The sequence below is a fragment of the Lytechinus pictus genome, chromosome 9 (genome assembly GCF_037042905.1).
Source record: "Lytechinus pictus isolate F3 Inbred chromosome 9, Lp3.0, whole genome shotgun sequence".
In the NCBI taxonomy this organism is placed as follows: domain Eukaryota; kingdom Metazoa; phylum Echinodermata; class Echinoidea; order Temnopleuroida; family Toxopneustidae; genus Lytechinus; species Lytechinus pictus.
The window spans coordinates 18194621-18210540 of NC_087253.1; the positions used below are offsets into that span (position 1 = coordinate 18194621).

A 15920-nucleotide genomic window follows, 5' to 3' on the forward strand; every position below is an offset into this window, starting at 1 on the left:
CTATCGCATTAAGGCAAAGTCCAAACAAAAAAGATGATTCGTCTTCAATAACTGCCTCAGATTTGAAAGATGCAGAGAAAGTTAAAAAAATACTAAAATCAGACAAAATTTCAAAAGTACAAAAGTCTGCATGTTCAGTCTCGATGCTGCTGTTAGAACATTGGTGGGGTCTTTCTATGAAACCACAGCAGTAAAATTTCCAAACAAGAAAGACATATTTTTAAGTAAGAAGCAAAGTTAAAGACTGTAAAAGATGAACTCCCGTCAGACCAAGTTTCAAGCACCATAATTGTCTTTTGATAGTACGATAACTTTCTTTCTGATATGTATATTTGGAAAGACAATTGAGGTGTAGACTCAGTCCTATTTAATTTTTTAATCATGAATAATATCACAAACCTGATTTTTATTTTGTATGCCTTATTGTTCCATTTCAACAGAGCAACATCATAGACAGACACAATGAACGTGGTACTGTGCAGAGAGGTGGAATATGTGAACCCATTCAAACACAAAGAGAGAACAAAAGAACAAGGCAAGGCGTAGGAGGAGATTATGAACAACCTTAAAAAGCACGAGTTATAGACATTGCATGGTTGCCATCTGTTACCTTATGCTGGTGTTTCAATGTACAGAACTAAAGAGAATAAAGAACATTTTTATTTACAGACTTCAACGTTATAACACTGACTGGTCAGATCCACGATTCCCTCGTGTATCTGCTAAGGATGAGCGGAATGACACGGTACTCGCATGACAGTGTGGCTATCACATATGGGTCAAAGGCCTTGAATTTATATGGTATAACATTGGTGCATCAATAGAGAACCAATTAAGAATGATTGCTTCATATCTGTAAACAAAAATAATGTGTCTTTCCAAGTCCTGATTCTGAGAAAAAAACAAGAGTGATCAGACGGGAACTTGCATCAACCTCTTCACTAAGCTCCGGACAGTGTACAGGGCCCATCATCCAAGGCCAGCAAATGTGGCAGAGTACAAAGCGAACGCCGTCCTGATGTCTATTAATCTCCTGCAACATAAATTTACATATGCATCTTGGCCAAATTACCTTCATTAGGTAATTGAACATGTGCAGTCCGGTACAAAGTTCTACGAGACTCTGTTGTAAAGAGAAATGGCCAAGAGTGGAGGCGGAGTGGGACTGCGCAAACTCTCACCAATGTTGAGGAGGAAGTGACTCAGATAATTGAAGATCTCGTTGAAGTTGAAAAAGAGACAAAAAAAGCAACCGAACGAAGAAGAAAAGAACTGGATGGGGTCTAAATGCGGAAAAGGTCACTGGAGGACTAACCGAGACAAACAATACTGTATGTAAGTTGGTAAACCTGAAGCCTGTTTCACGAAAGACGTCCCCGACTCCCCGGGAATATGTAATAATTGTTCATACCTGTCATTCTTTTTTAGTGAAATTCTAGAAGAGCCAAAAGACTTGTTCTTCTTGTACATGATAATGATGATGAACAATTACGATTCATATTGACCATAATGCATATGTGTAGGAGCTTAAATTGGAGCTCCTAATTGTATTGTTAGGAGAGTTAAACATAAAAATGCACAGTAGCAAATGTATGGCATTTACAATTGACACATTTTCAATATAATCTTTTTTTCCTTTTTTTTTTAGGATGGGGAAAGTCTAGAGAGGGTGAACTTTGGGAAATGCTAAAAGTGAGATGGATATAAATATTTAACAGTGTACATAATTTGTTATTATTGGGTGATTTCAAGTTCAGTGTTGACCTTTCAGTGGTGGTGTTTGGTCAATTTTTTGCATGAGTTACGCCAGAGATATAATAAAGATGGTCCTAAAAAGTCACTCATTAGGTGTTGCGCTGTCAATATTGTGATCTGGAATATTTGTGTACACTTGTGATAGGTTTTGGAGCTATGAAATGCAAACCAAATTGTGCTTCCAACATCAAGACAAGACCACCACCAGACTTGAAATCACCTATTGTGAGCACCCTCCTTCAGAACACAACAGAAAATCTGACCATGCATCATTGAAATGTGAAATGTCATATGAAAAACAAGAACAAGATACACATCCATCTAATCTTAGAAAAATTACCCATGAATCATGCAAATTTGCAAAAAAAATTGCAGACTAGGGTTTTTCAAAACCTGTTTTAGTTTGGTAACCTTCGGTAAAACAATCAATAATAGTTTCATTCCAAAAAGACACTAACATAACAAGGACTTACAGTAAAAAAGCTGTTATCCTCAGTTCTACTTATAAAAAAATATGGATGCAGAACCTTTTCGGAAAGAAACTCTTCATACAATGCGTGTACCTACACTATACAGCGTGGGATATATCGCATGATTTCCGTAATAGGCAAGTTTTCAACTATAAGTATAAACAAAACAATTTACCATTACATGAAATTTACTGAAGCGGATATCTACATGAACAAGTACACTTGACAAAGTATTCTTCTCTAGATGACCTCTAGAGGGCCTCCTTCATAGGCTCCGACAGATGACCTTTGAACCTCCAAACATACCTCAAGAGAGTTTGATAGCAGGCAGTGATGACAAAAGTTGACAACTCCTGAAGCTTGTGAAGGCATAGAGGTCAAACGCAGAAGAGGTTGTGTAAAGGCTTTACCCGTTAGTTGCTTTCATTCATTGCACTGTGGATACAATAATGACAAGGTCATACTACATGGTGTACAAAATAAAAGATCAAGCATACACAAGATTTTAATGATTTTCATAACTTGTTAGGAAGCCCACCTTGACATCCAGTTGCCAATTGATAAAAGCAGAAATGAGAAAAACATGTATTCTGCAATGTTCCATTTCATTGATATGACCTGTGTTTTCCATCAAGCCTTTTAATATAGCCCTACTTTATTCTAGTATTAATCTATCCTGGTTTCTACCTAGTTTGCTTGCTTTAGGGGAACCACTCGACCATATCACTAACAAGGACATGAATGGGGGTGAATCCAAGGGGCAAAGAGGCCCTTGCACCCCCTCCCCCCTCACCCCTGTTTTCCTTCTTGCATCTCTTCTCTATCTATAAGGTCAAATTCCTTCCCCAAGATAAATGTTTAACATACAGTACAAACTGCCTCATATTTTTAAAAATACATGATTAAGCATAGGGACAGAGATTTTCCATTTCAATAATTGTCTTTTCCATTTCTGAAAACCTCTTATTCCCTTTCAAACTTGATCGAAAATGGGAATTCTGTTTTGCCACAGAAAATGTTCACTGCAAAGACATGATGCCCGTTAGGCATAGGTTAATTCAATGGATGCAGGGAAAGCAAAGAACCAGAACAGAATTTCTGTTTTGATTTTACAGATAAATGAAACATCACTGTCCCCACTGTCCTCACAAACGGTAGTAAGAACCAAGATCCCATAGAGGTACATGCTCCATCTCTTCATGTGATGTTTGCAATGTAGACAAATTAACAGGGACCTTACCTTATAACGGGTCTAGATGGATACTGCAAGGGCATCCTTTCGGTCGGTGGCCAGGAGAATATGGGGTGCTCTCATCCTAGGATATTTCATAGGTGATGGGGGTCAGAGAAAGATACCAAGATCCAACATCTGACTGTTGCACACTGTACTACAAATAAAAGGGCAAAATGTGTAAAAAGTTTCATATTTCAATACTTAATTTCTTAAATATCATTCTATGCCATTATCTGGAAGAAATCATCTAAATTTGTGAAGATCGCCATAGAAGACAAGAAGATTTTTAAAAGAAGACAGTACATGCTGCTTATAAATTTGACCATCCATGAGCTCAAAATCGTCCTAGTAAACACATTTTTTCAGACCATAATATCACATGCAAACAATATCTTTATCATTTAAGGCCAATTTTACCCAAGTCGAAGGAACTTCTTTAAATCAAATTAAATTAGACCCAATGCCATCGCTCGATAGGCCTTAATAATGCCCTCTCATTGCCCTTGGACATTTTGGTGCCACTTTTATGGTTGAAGCTGTGTGCTCTATATACATGTAAAAGAGGCCTTCCCCAAAAACATTAATATTTAAAGCCAGGGAGTCAATTTGACCCCATTTAAGACCTTGGTCGGGAAAAGCCCAGCAAATATCAATTTAGATTCTCTGGCAATGTTTCACTTTTCTTTCAAGTAATACCATGAATCAAGAAGTTCAGTCTGTTGATAAAAAATCCAGTACTCTGCGAAGCCAGGCAATAGTCTCTTTCATCGGCTCCGATGGGTATGACCTTTGAACTCCCTGGCAAATCTCGAGGAGTCCGCGGTAGCGGGAAGTGACGTCGAAACCGAAGAATTTCTGCAGCTTACGAAGACAAACGGGACACAGATACAGGGGTTGGGACAAGGCCTCTTTGACGGATTTGCTCTCGTTCATAGCACAGTGGAAAAAGACACAGTGGGAGATGCCAAATAAATGACACATCTCATGACTTGAAACCTGGGAAATTGGAAACAAAAATAAATATCATGTACACTTGAGATAAATAATAATAAAAATAATGATTGAAATTACATGTAGCACATAACAGTCGAAAGATTCTGTATGAATTGTACGAATATTACATTACTAAATTATACATTAAACCTAAACATTAAACTTATAATTTGTCATACAACTTAGAGCAACTTTATAAATACATAACAAGGCAAACGCCAAGTGTTGTCTCGCCTGCATATTGCAGTCATGAAGAGACTGCATGTCAAAACTATGCTATATAACTTCTGAGGCTGTCAGCAGTTTAGGGGGAGAATTGTGGTTCTGACAGTTTACATATGCATTAAGGGTTTTCTAAATTGATCTGTGTGCATATGATAAGTAAATGATGCAAGAGTGAAGTACTACAAGATAAAATAAGTAATTAGGGTATGAGTAGGAAGTTTGAACCTCTGGTATGAATTTGGTGATCCCACCTCGAAGATATAAAAAGTTATTATGTGTACAACCCAGCACAAAGCCAGTCATAGAAAGTTCATTGACCTTTGACCTTAATCAAATTCAACTCATATTCGAACTTGACCTGTGCCTTCAGATGGACCTCTGGTATGAATTTGGTGATCCCACCTCGAAGATATAGAAAGTTATTAAGTGTACAACATAGCTCACAGTGCCAGTCATGGAAAGTTCATTGACCTTTGACCTTATTCAAATTCGACTCATATTTGAACTCGACCTTTGCCTTCAGGAGATGGGCCTCTGGTATGAATTTGGTGATCCCACCTCGAACATATAAAAAAGTTATTATGTGTACAACATAGCTCACAGTGCCAGTCATGGAAAGTTCATTGACCTTTGACCTTATTCAAATTCGACTCATATTTGAACTAGACCTTTGCCTTCGGGAGATTGGCCTCTGGTATGAATTTGGTGATCCCACCTTGAACACATAGAAAGTTATTATGTGTACAACATAGCAAAGTAGCAGTCATGGAAAGTTCATTGACCTTTGACCTTATTCAAATTCGACTCATATTCGAACTTGACCTGTGCATTCAGGAGATGGACCTCTGGTATGAATTTGGTGATCCCACCTCGAACATATAAAAAAGTTATTATGTGTACAACATAGCACAGTGGCAGTCATGAAAAATTTCATTGACCTTTGACCTTATACAAATTCGACTCATATTCGAACTCGACCTGTGCCTTCAGGAGATGGGCCTCTGGTATGAATTTGGTGATCCCACCTCGAACATATAAAAAAGTTATTATGTGTACAACATAGCTCACAGTGCCAGTCATGGAAAGTTCATTGACCTTTGACCTTATTCAAATTCGACTCATATTCGAACTAGACCTTTGCCTTCGGGAGATTGGCCTCTGGTATGAATTTGGTGATCCCACCTCGAAGCTATAGAAAGTTATTGGGTGTACAACACAATTGTTGACGACGCCGGAAAGAGTGATACCTATGTCTCGCTCCCCTAAGCAGGCGAGACAAAAATTTTGTCCAAATTAATGAACAGATACTTTACATTTTACAACATACATATCTAACTTTATGAACATTCAGAACTGCGACTACTCAAGTCATTTTCAGCTCATCTCATCTGGTTTACAATCCTTTTCAGGACTTAACTCACTTTCAAGAAAAGAATACTTCTAATTTTCTCTGTTCATCCTTTCTTGTCTTTCCATTTCAATCTTTCTGCCTGTATTTCCTTTCCCTTCTTCATATTACACATGATGAACCGCAAACCTTTTCCACGTTTATGAACATTATTTTGATAATAAATGGGTTGTGTGGAAAAGGATGACACAGAAAAAGAATGATAGTCGAGTCTAGATGATCAGGGGACCTTTTCATAAAGACTTACGAATGGGAACCTTGATTGCAATTGGCTGCTGAGCCTTTTACCATGGTAGTTATGAAAAAGTTGGTAAGTTTATGTTAACTTTGTGAAATGGGCCCCCAGAATGTGAGGGATTAGAATAGGAAAAAGGAACATAGGATTATGGGATGAAATATTAATATTGCTAGAAAAAATACCTGACATTTGATAAAAGTCTGCTTATTTTGCTCATTTCTCAGAAATTACGTATTTTCTTCCAAAGCCAATTGGCTATATATTTTATTCATACATACAAACACTAGAGTGATAATTTTATTAGATTTCATTCAAACTCATTTAGAGATCAGTACCACAACTAGTATTTATCTTTAAACCGCAAAATGCAAACAGATTATCAAGTTTATGTACCCTCATCATTTTCCAAAGTAGATCACCAGTAATTTCTAAGACATCATTTTCTTCATCCTTGTGTGGATTCGGTAATGTATCCTGTGGTGAAGAACATCGACCAGACTTTAGCGTTTCCTCAGCTGTCACTTCTGCAATTCCAACAGTTGAGTTCTGGTAAAGATAAAAGATTTAACAGTTGAGATCTGGTCAAAAGATTAAGCAGTTGAATTCTGTTTAAAATATAAAATGATAGAGTTTCGGAAAAGATAATAGATTATTAAAACGGTTGAGTTCTGGTAAAGATAAAAGATTGAGCAGTTGAGCTCTGGTTAAAATATGAAATGATAGAGTTCTGGAAAAGATAACAGATTATTAAAACAGTTGAGTTCTGCTAAAGATAAAAGATAAAACAGTTGAGCTCTAGTGAAGAAAAAAAATAAAACGGCTGAGTTCTGGTCAAAAGATTGAATAGTCGAGTTCTGGTAATAAAGATTAAACAGTTGAGCTCTGGAATTAAAAGATTAAACAGTTGCAATCTGGTGAAGATAAAATTAAGATTAAAGTCGAGTTGAGTTCTAGTGAAGATAAAAGATTAAACAGTTGAGTTCTGGTAATGATAAAAGATTAAACAGTTGAGTTCTGGTAAAGATGAAAGAGTAAACTGTTGAGTTTGGGTGAATTAGATAAAAGATTAAACAGTTGAGTGCTGGTAAAGATAAAAGAGTAAACTGTTGAGTTTGGGTGAAGATAAAAGATTAAACAGTTGAGTTCTGGTAAAGATAAAAGAGTAAACTGTTGAGTTTGGGTGAAGATAAAAGATTATACAGTGGAGTTCTGGTAAAGATAAAATAAGCAGGGAAGATATTATTTAAATTAAAAAAATCAAATCAAGTCTAACCCTTTTAGTTTTATACTGGAAAAATTTATGACATTGAATTTGAATCTTGAAAATGTCCATGCACTTGCAGCAATGCAGCTAAACCATTTTTACTTTATACCTTTGGTTTTAACACAGAGCTTTCCTCATGCTCATTAAATTGTAAGTTTGATCTGCACTCGGCATGCTCTGGCATATTTCTGCAGTAGCTTTCCCCTGAAGAATGCAGCATTTTTATTTCAGATTCGATGGCTCTCTGCGGACGATCTCCATCAATTTGCTCATGTTGATGATGCAGAAGTGGTTCAAATCGACCAAAACTGAAGACAGCACAGCGACGACTAAAGAGCGCCTCTCCCAGTGCAAAGTTCAAATCTTCTGATGGGTAAAGATCAGTCCAAGTTAGGCCGAGTAGGTAATCCTTTTGATCAAAACCTGTTGCTTTATGAAGTCTAGTGTAGACATCGGTAACAAGGACCTGTTTCTTCAAGGTCGTTTTATGGTAACGGTTAGCCACGCCCATTAGTGCAATGTCATTCAGACTTTCCAGATTAATTTCAAGACCTGGAAAATAAGCCTTCAAAAATGAAACTAGAAATTCACTAATCGATGTTACTCCATTGATGCTGATGGGACTAATATGATAACTTTCAAGGGGAATGAACCGAAGCAATTTAATTCTTTCAGTCAGTCTAGATTTTCTGAATGGTGAAGATTCCAATTCGACCATCGCCTTCCACATGCGATACGTTTGGCGCCCTTTCTTTGGAACAGGTGGCTCGCTCGCAGGTCTAAACAACCCCATCGCGTTCCCGGTGACGGTGTTTTCAGGCTCGACATGCTCAGTTCCCGCGGTAGCTGGAGCTGGAAGTGGAAGAACGCTGCTCACACTCAATTCAAATAACGCCTTAGTTCTGGGCTCAAATCTGTTCAAATCACCAACCAACTTTGATAGTTTCTTTCGCACATTTCTGCTAATTTCTCTCTTATTTGAGTCCATGTCTATTACCATACAAAGTTGAAAAATCTATACTTTTTCTTTGACTTTGTGCTCGTTACACGTCGCGCGAAGTGTCAAAGAAGCTCCACAGTGAGTCACCTGACAAGCAATAGGGCAGTCACATGATCACGAAGGGAGCGTCGATGCGAGTGCATCGAGGATCAATACAAAATTACAAGATCCATTCAATCAACTCTATATTTCTAATAATAGCTGTCGGTGTCGAATTAAAAGGAACTCTTGCAGAAGGAACTGGAAACGAGATTAGTTGAAGTACAAGACAGGTAATATAACACTGCAATAGTCTACTCATGATCAGCTATGTCAGTATAAAGCCTTAAAGGCTGTCGAGTTTGCATGCAAGCTGCAATGACAATTGACATATTATTATTGAGTTGACTTGAATTTATGCACAATGCATGCTGCACTACTCAGCTCAGGCTCAGCTCAGTCATAATTAATATCATCATAACAAAGTTACAGAGACATGATTATAAAGTGGACAACCTAGGGCTGAACAACTTTGAACCTCGGGGGTTTGCATGCTTGATTTTAACAAAGATATACATGATATAAGCAAAGATAGCAAATAAACGAAATACCAGAATATATATTGGCATAACTGCTATTGAATATTCATGAACTTTAGTCAGATGGAGAGATCCAATCAGAGAATAAGAAGAACTAAACAAGAGTGAAGTATGTGTGAACATGAGCATGAACAAAAGAGAGGGATGGAAGAATGAATCTGGTATGTTGAAAGGAATGTGTTAAAGGTGATGGAAGAAAAGATGGAATGTTGATGACTACATGTAACAAGAGGAGAGAGGATGATCAAGAATAGTGAAGAACACAAACAAACTATTCTTGAAACCCTGTTCACACTACAGCTCTACACATGACATTGTGATGATGATTGATGATGATGATGATGATGATTGATGATGATGATGATGATGATGATGATTGATGATGATGATGATGATGATGATGAATTGATGATGATGAATGATGATGGTGATGATGAGGAGGAGGAGGATGGTGGTGGTGGTGATGATGATGATGATGGTGATGATGAAGTGTAGATTTATCTTTGAAAAACATGAAAAGGTCCTTAAAGGGCCATGTTCCATAATCTTTATGTGGTCTTAATGAAATTCAAGTTCTATTTCAGAATCAAAATCCCTTTTTTTTACTTATTATTCAGAGTTACAAGGATCATAGAAACAAGCATAATGTGCATTGATTAAACAACTTTTTTACATGTATGACTCTGTATGTATTCAAAATTACTTTAGAATACTGAATAGCTGTATTATATTGTCTTTTCTAGCATGACAGATGGTTCAGTTGTTTGTATTTTACTCAGTCCAGTTCACTTACACGTCCACTCCTATTTAAGAGAAAAATCAAATAAGCTTTACAATGAAAATTTCATCAAAATAAGAAAGTTATGACATTTTAGACTTTTGCTTAATTTCCTAAAACGGTCATGTGTTCATCCCTGTCAGTATGCAAATTATTGAGGAACTGATGACATCGCCCACTCACTACATTCTTTTTGTATTATAAAGAATGAAATATTTTTATTTTCTCTTCATTATGATACGGATATTGTTGATTTCTTACTGATCATTTTGAAGTGCCATTGTTGTAACCTATTATTATTTGAAGAAGAGTCTCCCTATATTGTCAAATCTGCAAAAAAGTCTTTTATTACATAATGTAAATAAATAAGTGTTTGGTACCGCAAAATAGCCTTAAAAACGGACATACTGAAGCTTTTCGACGTGCACTCATTGGAGGAAAATCGCATGAATGACTAAAGCGCTAGAGCAAAATAATATATAATAGAACCGAAACTAGACAACGGACACCAAACGGTGAGCCATGACCGGCAGCCAAGGTAAACAAGTTAGGCTCAGCACCAGCTGTAAATTGAAGCGAAGCAACCAAAACAACGCAAGGGTTTTTACGAACTCCTTCTGGCGGCACAGAATCGGGTAGATGGTAGCTGGATATACGCTGCCTTGAGCATGCGCAAATGAGTAAAACTCGATCCTACCACAAAAGTTATACTTCAACCTTAGGTCACCTTCTTCCATGTGCTCGTTCTTCTTTGGTCAAACTAAAATCCACAAAAAAGGGAATCCACTTCGACCAATCGTTGTTTGGCATCCGTTGTCTAGTTTCGGTTCTATTATATATTGTTTTGCTCTAGCATTTTAGTAATTCATGCGATTTTACTCCGATGAGTGCATTTTGAAAAGCTTCAGTATGTCCGTTTTTAAGGCTATTTTACATAATGTATATTAAAAGTCCAATACTATAATGCATCCAACAACAAAAAAGTAACCAACATCATTGCCTCCCTCTTGCATATCACTATTAATGTATGTGCAATAATTCATAATGTTAAAAATAAACTTATAACATGTCATAGCTTTCTTATTTTAACATAGATCTGATTTTTATAGAATATTCAGCCCGTAACTTGTTTGATTTGTCTTTTTTCATATATTCAGAATCCTTTTTGTTGGGGGGATAACTAGACTTGATCGTTGTGATTAATTATTCATTTCATCAGTACCCGGTAAGTCCTTGTCCTACTACTTCTCTTTTCATCTGAAGCGGGGGTTGGTTATTAAAAAGTGACATGAAAATAATTCAATCTCCACTTACCGAACTTCCAATGTTTTTGCTCCAATTATCGCACAATTCCGATATTTAACACAAAATCACCACAGATATTAATTTTAAAAAACACTTTGCTAGCACAGGCGGTAGTTTGGATTTCTCTTTCTGATTGTTACTTTAGAGAACGATAGAAAAAAGGCTTGAATTTCCTCCAGGACAGGTGTATGAGAAAATTTATAAAGATGGCTTGGAAAGTTGGAATGTTGAGGTGACGGATGATCCAAAGAGAGTGAAGTTTGCTCCGATCATGGACCGAGTAGGTCCATGCTCCAATTGATGTGTTGGAACAAAATTGTATGAATTCAACGACTTTCCCAAAACATACATTGTCTCAATGAGATAATTTGAGAAGTGTGTTGAAGATGAAAATACATGTAACTTTTCTCATGATATGAAGCACTGGGGTATGCCACACCTCCATGTAATGTTCAGGAGGGGGTATGATCTATTTTTCCACCCCCCCCCCCCACTTAAAGTATACACACAAAGAAAATTCACGAAAGTGATGATTATAGACAAATTATATATGAATGGAAAGGTCTTGTCTTTTTATACACAAATATGTCACTAAAAAGTCTTATCGATGTCGTGGAAATGCAAGAAATGAAATTATTAGAGACCATTCTAAGCCCCCCAGCCGCCCCCCAGACCGACAGTTCACGCAGTGAAAACAGTCGAGAATAATGACGTCACACAATAATCGAGCTCATCATCCCTCTGTGCATAATACACTGAATCACCTTACTGACCTCTTCAATATCTTCCGAATTTACCGTTTTCTTCATGTAATGTGACATCCGAATTCTGTTTTCGACAACTTCAGACTATAAGGGAACCAGAACTGTGTTATTTTGCCCGTTTTTTATTGAATTGTGAACTGGAAAGATCGATTTTGTCCACTCGACAGTCTTCGTTGTGTTGCTCTACTAACTATTGAAAAACTCCAAGCTGCACGGTCCCATTCACTTGCTCCCGATGCATGTTGCAGGCTACGCTGTTTGATCCAGTCAAAAGTCAAGGTAAGCATGTTTGGAAACTGTACTTGTTCTGACGATGCATTCAGGTCAGATGACAGATACAGATCTGATATAAGTTTAGAATCATGCATTTTGGCATAACTACTATTAAAATTAAAAAGTTTTTATTTTAGAAATAATGTTTTTGTACAATTCCACCCAAGGCAAGGGTTCATTACATGCCGCCACGCACAGAAAAATCAAGCCATAGAAGTCGTGTGTTGTGGACCCAAGAAGTGAGATCCCAGACGCCTCCAGGCTAAGCACGCGCGACCCACTAGTTAGAAATCCACTGCCAAACGCGGTTCGTGGTGCGGGGTTAGTATACTTAATACGTGTGAGTGGCACAATTCCAGCAGATTTTTTCTTCAGATTTCTAAAACTGGTCAGGACTCAGGCAGGCAATTAAATTATTTAGGAGCACTGAGTGGTATGGACCATGGCTGAAAATCTGCTGTTTCAGAGGAATGTTTAAGTTTTTATTATACACAGAATTATATCACCATGATGCCGATGTCATGAAGCCAGACAAATTTTCAGCAGTGATTACCCTGATTCCTGGCCAAAATCACTCACACGTATTGCGAGGTTAGTATTAGTATACTACTAGTACGTATTGCGAGGTTAGTATTAGTATACTAACCACGAACCGCGTTTGGCAGTGGATTTCTAACTAGTGGGTCGCGCGTGCTGGGATCTCACTTCTTGGGTCCACGACTTCTATTGCTTGAATTTTCTGTGCGCGGCGGCATGTAATGAACCCTTGGGTGGGCCAAAATTAGAGTCTGGTGTTTCTTTCTGATTAGAGTGTTGCTGCATATATGTATGCGTAATGCCTTCAACAATGAAGATAAATGCAATCTTTGTAATGACACAGAGACTCAGAGAGCACCGTACCTCAAGTGATGTTCGTGTAGTCTCCACTTCACTACTGGAGTACTGCTACAGCCTACACTACGCTACACACTTACCCGGGTAGGTGTGGCGTACATGTACGGTAGTGTAGCGGTAGTGAAGTGGAGTGGGGCCTACACAAACATCACTTGAGGTAGAGCACCAGTGTTCTGAGTGGAACTTTTCAGGTGTCTAAACCTACTATCATTTGTTGTTGACCGGGAATTACATGCCACCGCACGTCATCAATCATCACGATAATTAAATTCATACTTTGATTTGATTATTTAAACTATTTCTTTTTTTCTCTCTTCTACACACAGATCTGCACAATTGCTAACTCTGGTGACTTCTGGTCTCTGCTTGCTACCTCAATCTGGGAGATTCCATCATGTCCTTTTACTATGATTTGGATATAGCCATTTTTTTCTTCACTCTTTCCAGGACCTACGGTTTGCAAGTTGTGGAATGATAATGATACAAAAGAAAAAATTTCTTTATCAATCTTGGAAACAATTTTGAGCACAGTTTTGGAGAGAACTAAGAAATTTTACTCGGACAGGAATACAGCTTGTCAAAAATAATAACACACAATTTAAAACGAAAGAACAATTTTAATGTTACTAGGGCATTTTGCGAGAAATGTTATACTCAATCACACGTCCCAAATCAAGGGAAAGTCCTTTGATTAAACATGTAGTTGAATTGCGATTGCAACTCGACCTTATTACGCTTGAATTTGAATTTAAGACTTACGCTTGATTTGCAATTGAACATAAGTTTCTTGCAGTGCCCCATAATTATGTTTTGTTATCAGATATTTAACGTGCTGATTTTTCTCGAAAGGTATAATATATTTGTCCTTTTAAACGGTATTTGAATATGGGTACGCCTTTTATTTGTTTTCCACAATATTTATTGCATGTATGAACAGAAGTGAAATATTTATTGTGAAGCACTGTGAATGTTGTGTGATGGTTCATCATCAGACTGAAAGCCTGGTGGATGTGAGGAAGTGGCCTGGATGAAAGAAAAGTGAACATGTGTCCAATTACTGATTTGCATATTCTAAGACAATTTTGTTTCTGGATAAATTTTGCTATGCATTCCCTACATTAAGAGTAAAGGAGAAGTCCACGCAATCAAAAATTCATTTGAATTTAAAGAAAAATAACAAGATATTGCAGGAAATTTCATAAAAACTTTGATTCAAATTTATATAATTACTATTTTAACAGTTCCGTAAATATAACCTATTGTGATCAGATGAAGAGTTTCCTATCGTCAAATCTGCAAAGAATAAAAAACAAAATGCCACAAAAAATAGAAACGAATGTGATGTGAGTGACAACTCTAATTTGCATATCATTGTTTTGTGTATATGACTGTTTTGAGTAAAAACAACAAGGGAAATCACTCTATTCAAATAATTTTTAGTTGATGTGGACTTGACTTTTAACTCTACCCCTCCCATCCCAAATAAGAGTAGAAATAATCTAATCAAGAACTTGAAAATCAAAAGCAGCAATTAAGAAGCAAGATTTGATAAATACAGGTCTGAATAGAATTTCACAAGAAAATAAAAAGAGAAAAAAAAGATGGGTAGGGACGGGGAAGGAATAAAAAAAAAATACCCAGAAAAAAAAATCCGAGTTTCGAACCAGGGTCCTCGCACATGACAAAACAATGGCCAACGCATTTGGCCACAGACCATCGCCCTAACAGGATGGCATTTTTAAGATATATGAAAGAAAGTCCGCTCGCCGCTGTTTCCTAATAATGCTTCGGCAATTCAACTGCAATTTCAGTCATTTCGCGATGGATATTGCCGTGTTTTTTTTGTGATTCCTGACTTTGCTACTTAATGAAATTTCATAATTTTTGTTCAGTCATAAAGAAGAATGTCTATGCTTTATATTGACTATAACATTAATGTGACGCAAGTGTGATTTCTACGTGAAAATATGCTTTGTTTATTCACCTATATTTCTTGAAAAAAAAAAAAAATTCTAAGCTAAATATCGGTCACCAAAATACGTTAAATGTGCACTTTTTTTCACTGTTCAGTAAATTCAAACTTTTATCTATATAACAAGACCAATCTTAAGAGGAATAAACAATTCTAAGAGCAAAAAACGCTGATTGGAAAGATCGTCTCCAATGGGCTGCTGTCAGCTCAGCTGCTCACTGCTCATTGTGTGACGTCACTCAGCTGGAGCTCGCAAGAGGACCGGTGGAAGGCAGAAATATGGCATGAAAATAAATCATTTTTGAGAGCTGATTTCTGCAATCTCTGATCACTATTTTGAAAAGTGAAGTTATATATCTGATTAGTAATACTTCCCCTTTACAATGATGACCACATAAAGTCATTATAAAATACTTTTGATTCTTTGGATGTATACTTTAAATAGAATGACATCTTGGATTTACCCAAGGTTTGAAGTAGATTTGATTAAAGAAAGGTGATGATTTGAATAGAAGAAAGGTCAGTGGCCTATGATTGTTGTATGTTGACCATGACTACCAGAAGATAATCCATGATCCAGGATTAACTAATAGGCTTAAAAATTCCTACCAGAGAGTTACAAAAGCAAGTAATTTCCTGACATTCTATTGAAATGGGAATCTCTACAATACTGTTGAAAAAGAGTGATTAATGAAGAAATGGTGAAATGGGGAAAATACTACATATTTTCATTCCTTTCCAATTCAGATACAATTCGTTCATTTTTTTT

At 36.9% G+C, this 15920-nt stretch overlaps 2 protein-coding genes across 5 annotated transcripts in view; one reads left to right on the plus strand and one right to left on the minus strand.

Moving 5' to 3' along the window:
- LOC129268713 (uncharacterized) lies at positions 1-8946 on the minus strand. Of its 4 annotated transcripts, none has more exons than XR_010294669.1 (5): positions 7697-8946; positions 6717-6869; positions 4156-4455; positions 3466-3613; positions 1-2660 (listed from the first exon to the last, which is right to left on the minus strand). XR_010294669.1 is itself a non-coding variant. In XM_064104846.1 (4 exons), the coding sequence occupies exons 1-3, from the start codon at positions 8585-8587 to the stop codon at positions 4171-4173; spliced, it is 1329 nt and encodes a 442-aa protein (XP_063960916.1). In that variant the 5' UTR covers positions 8588-8674; the 3' UTR covers positions 3520-3608; positions 4156-4170. The 4 variants fall into 4 exon arrangements, 1 of the variants encoding a protein (XP_063960916.1); XR_010294668.1 differs by having other exon boundaries at positions 1647-2660; positions 3466-3608; positions 4138-4455; positions 7697-8906; XR_010294670.1 differs by having other exon boundaries at positions 1647-2660; positions 3466-3608; positions 7697-8672.
- LOC129268178 (uncharacterized) overlaps positions 8801-15920 on the plus strand; it is a 19817-nt gene continuing 12697 nt past the window's right edge. The window contains exons 1-2 of the mRNA XM_064104848.1: positions 8801-8859; positions 11101-11168. The gene's annotated coding sequence lies outside the window, so the exon portion shown is untranslated. The remainder of the gene's footprint in view (positions 8860-11100; positions 11169-15920) is intronic.

Excerpts from the sequence above, each read along its gene's own strand:
- LOC129268713 (XM_064104846.1), bottom strand. The coding sequence starts at position 8,587 with ATGGTAATAGACATGGACTCAAATAAGAGAGAAATTAGCAGAAATGTG. Across the intron at positions 6,870-7,696 it reads GCTCTGTGTTAAAACCAAAG|AACTCAACTGTTGGAATTGC; the intron begins GTATAAAGTAAA and ends TATCTTTACCAG. Across the intron at positions 4,456-6,716 it reads TACTTTGGAAAATGATGAGG|GTTTCAAGTCATGAGATGTG; the intron begins GTACATAAACTT and ends CCAATTTCCCAG.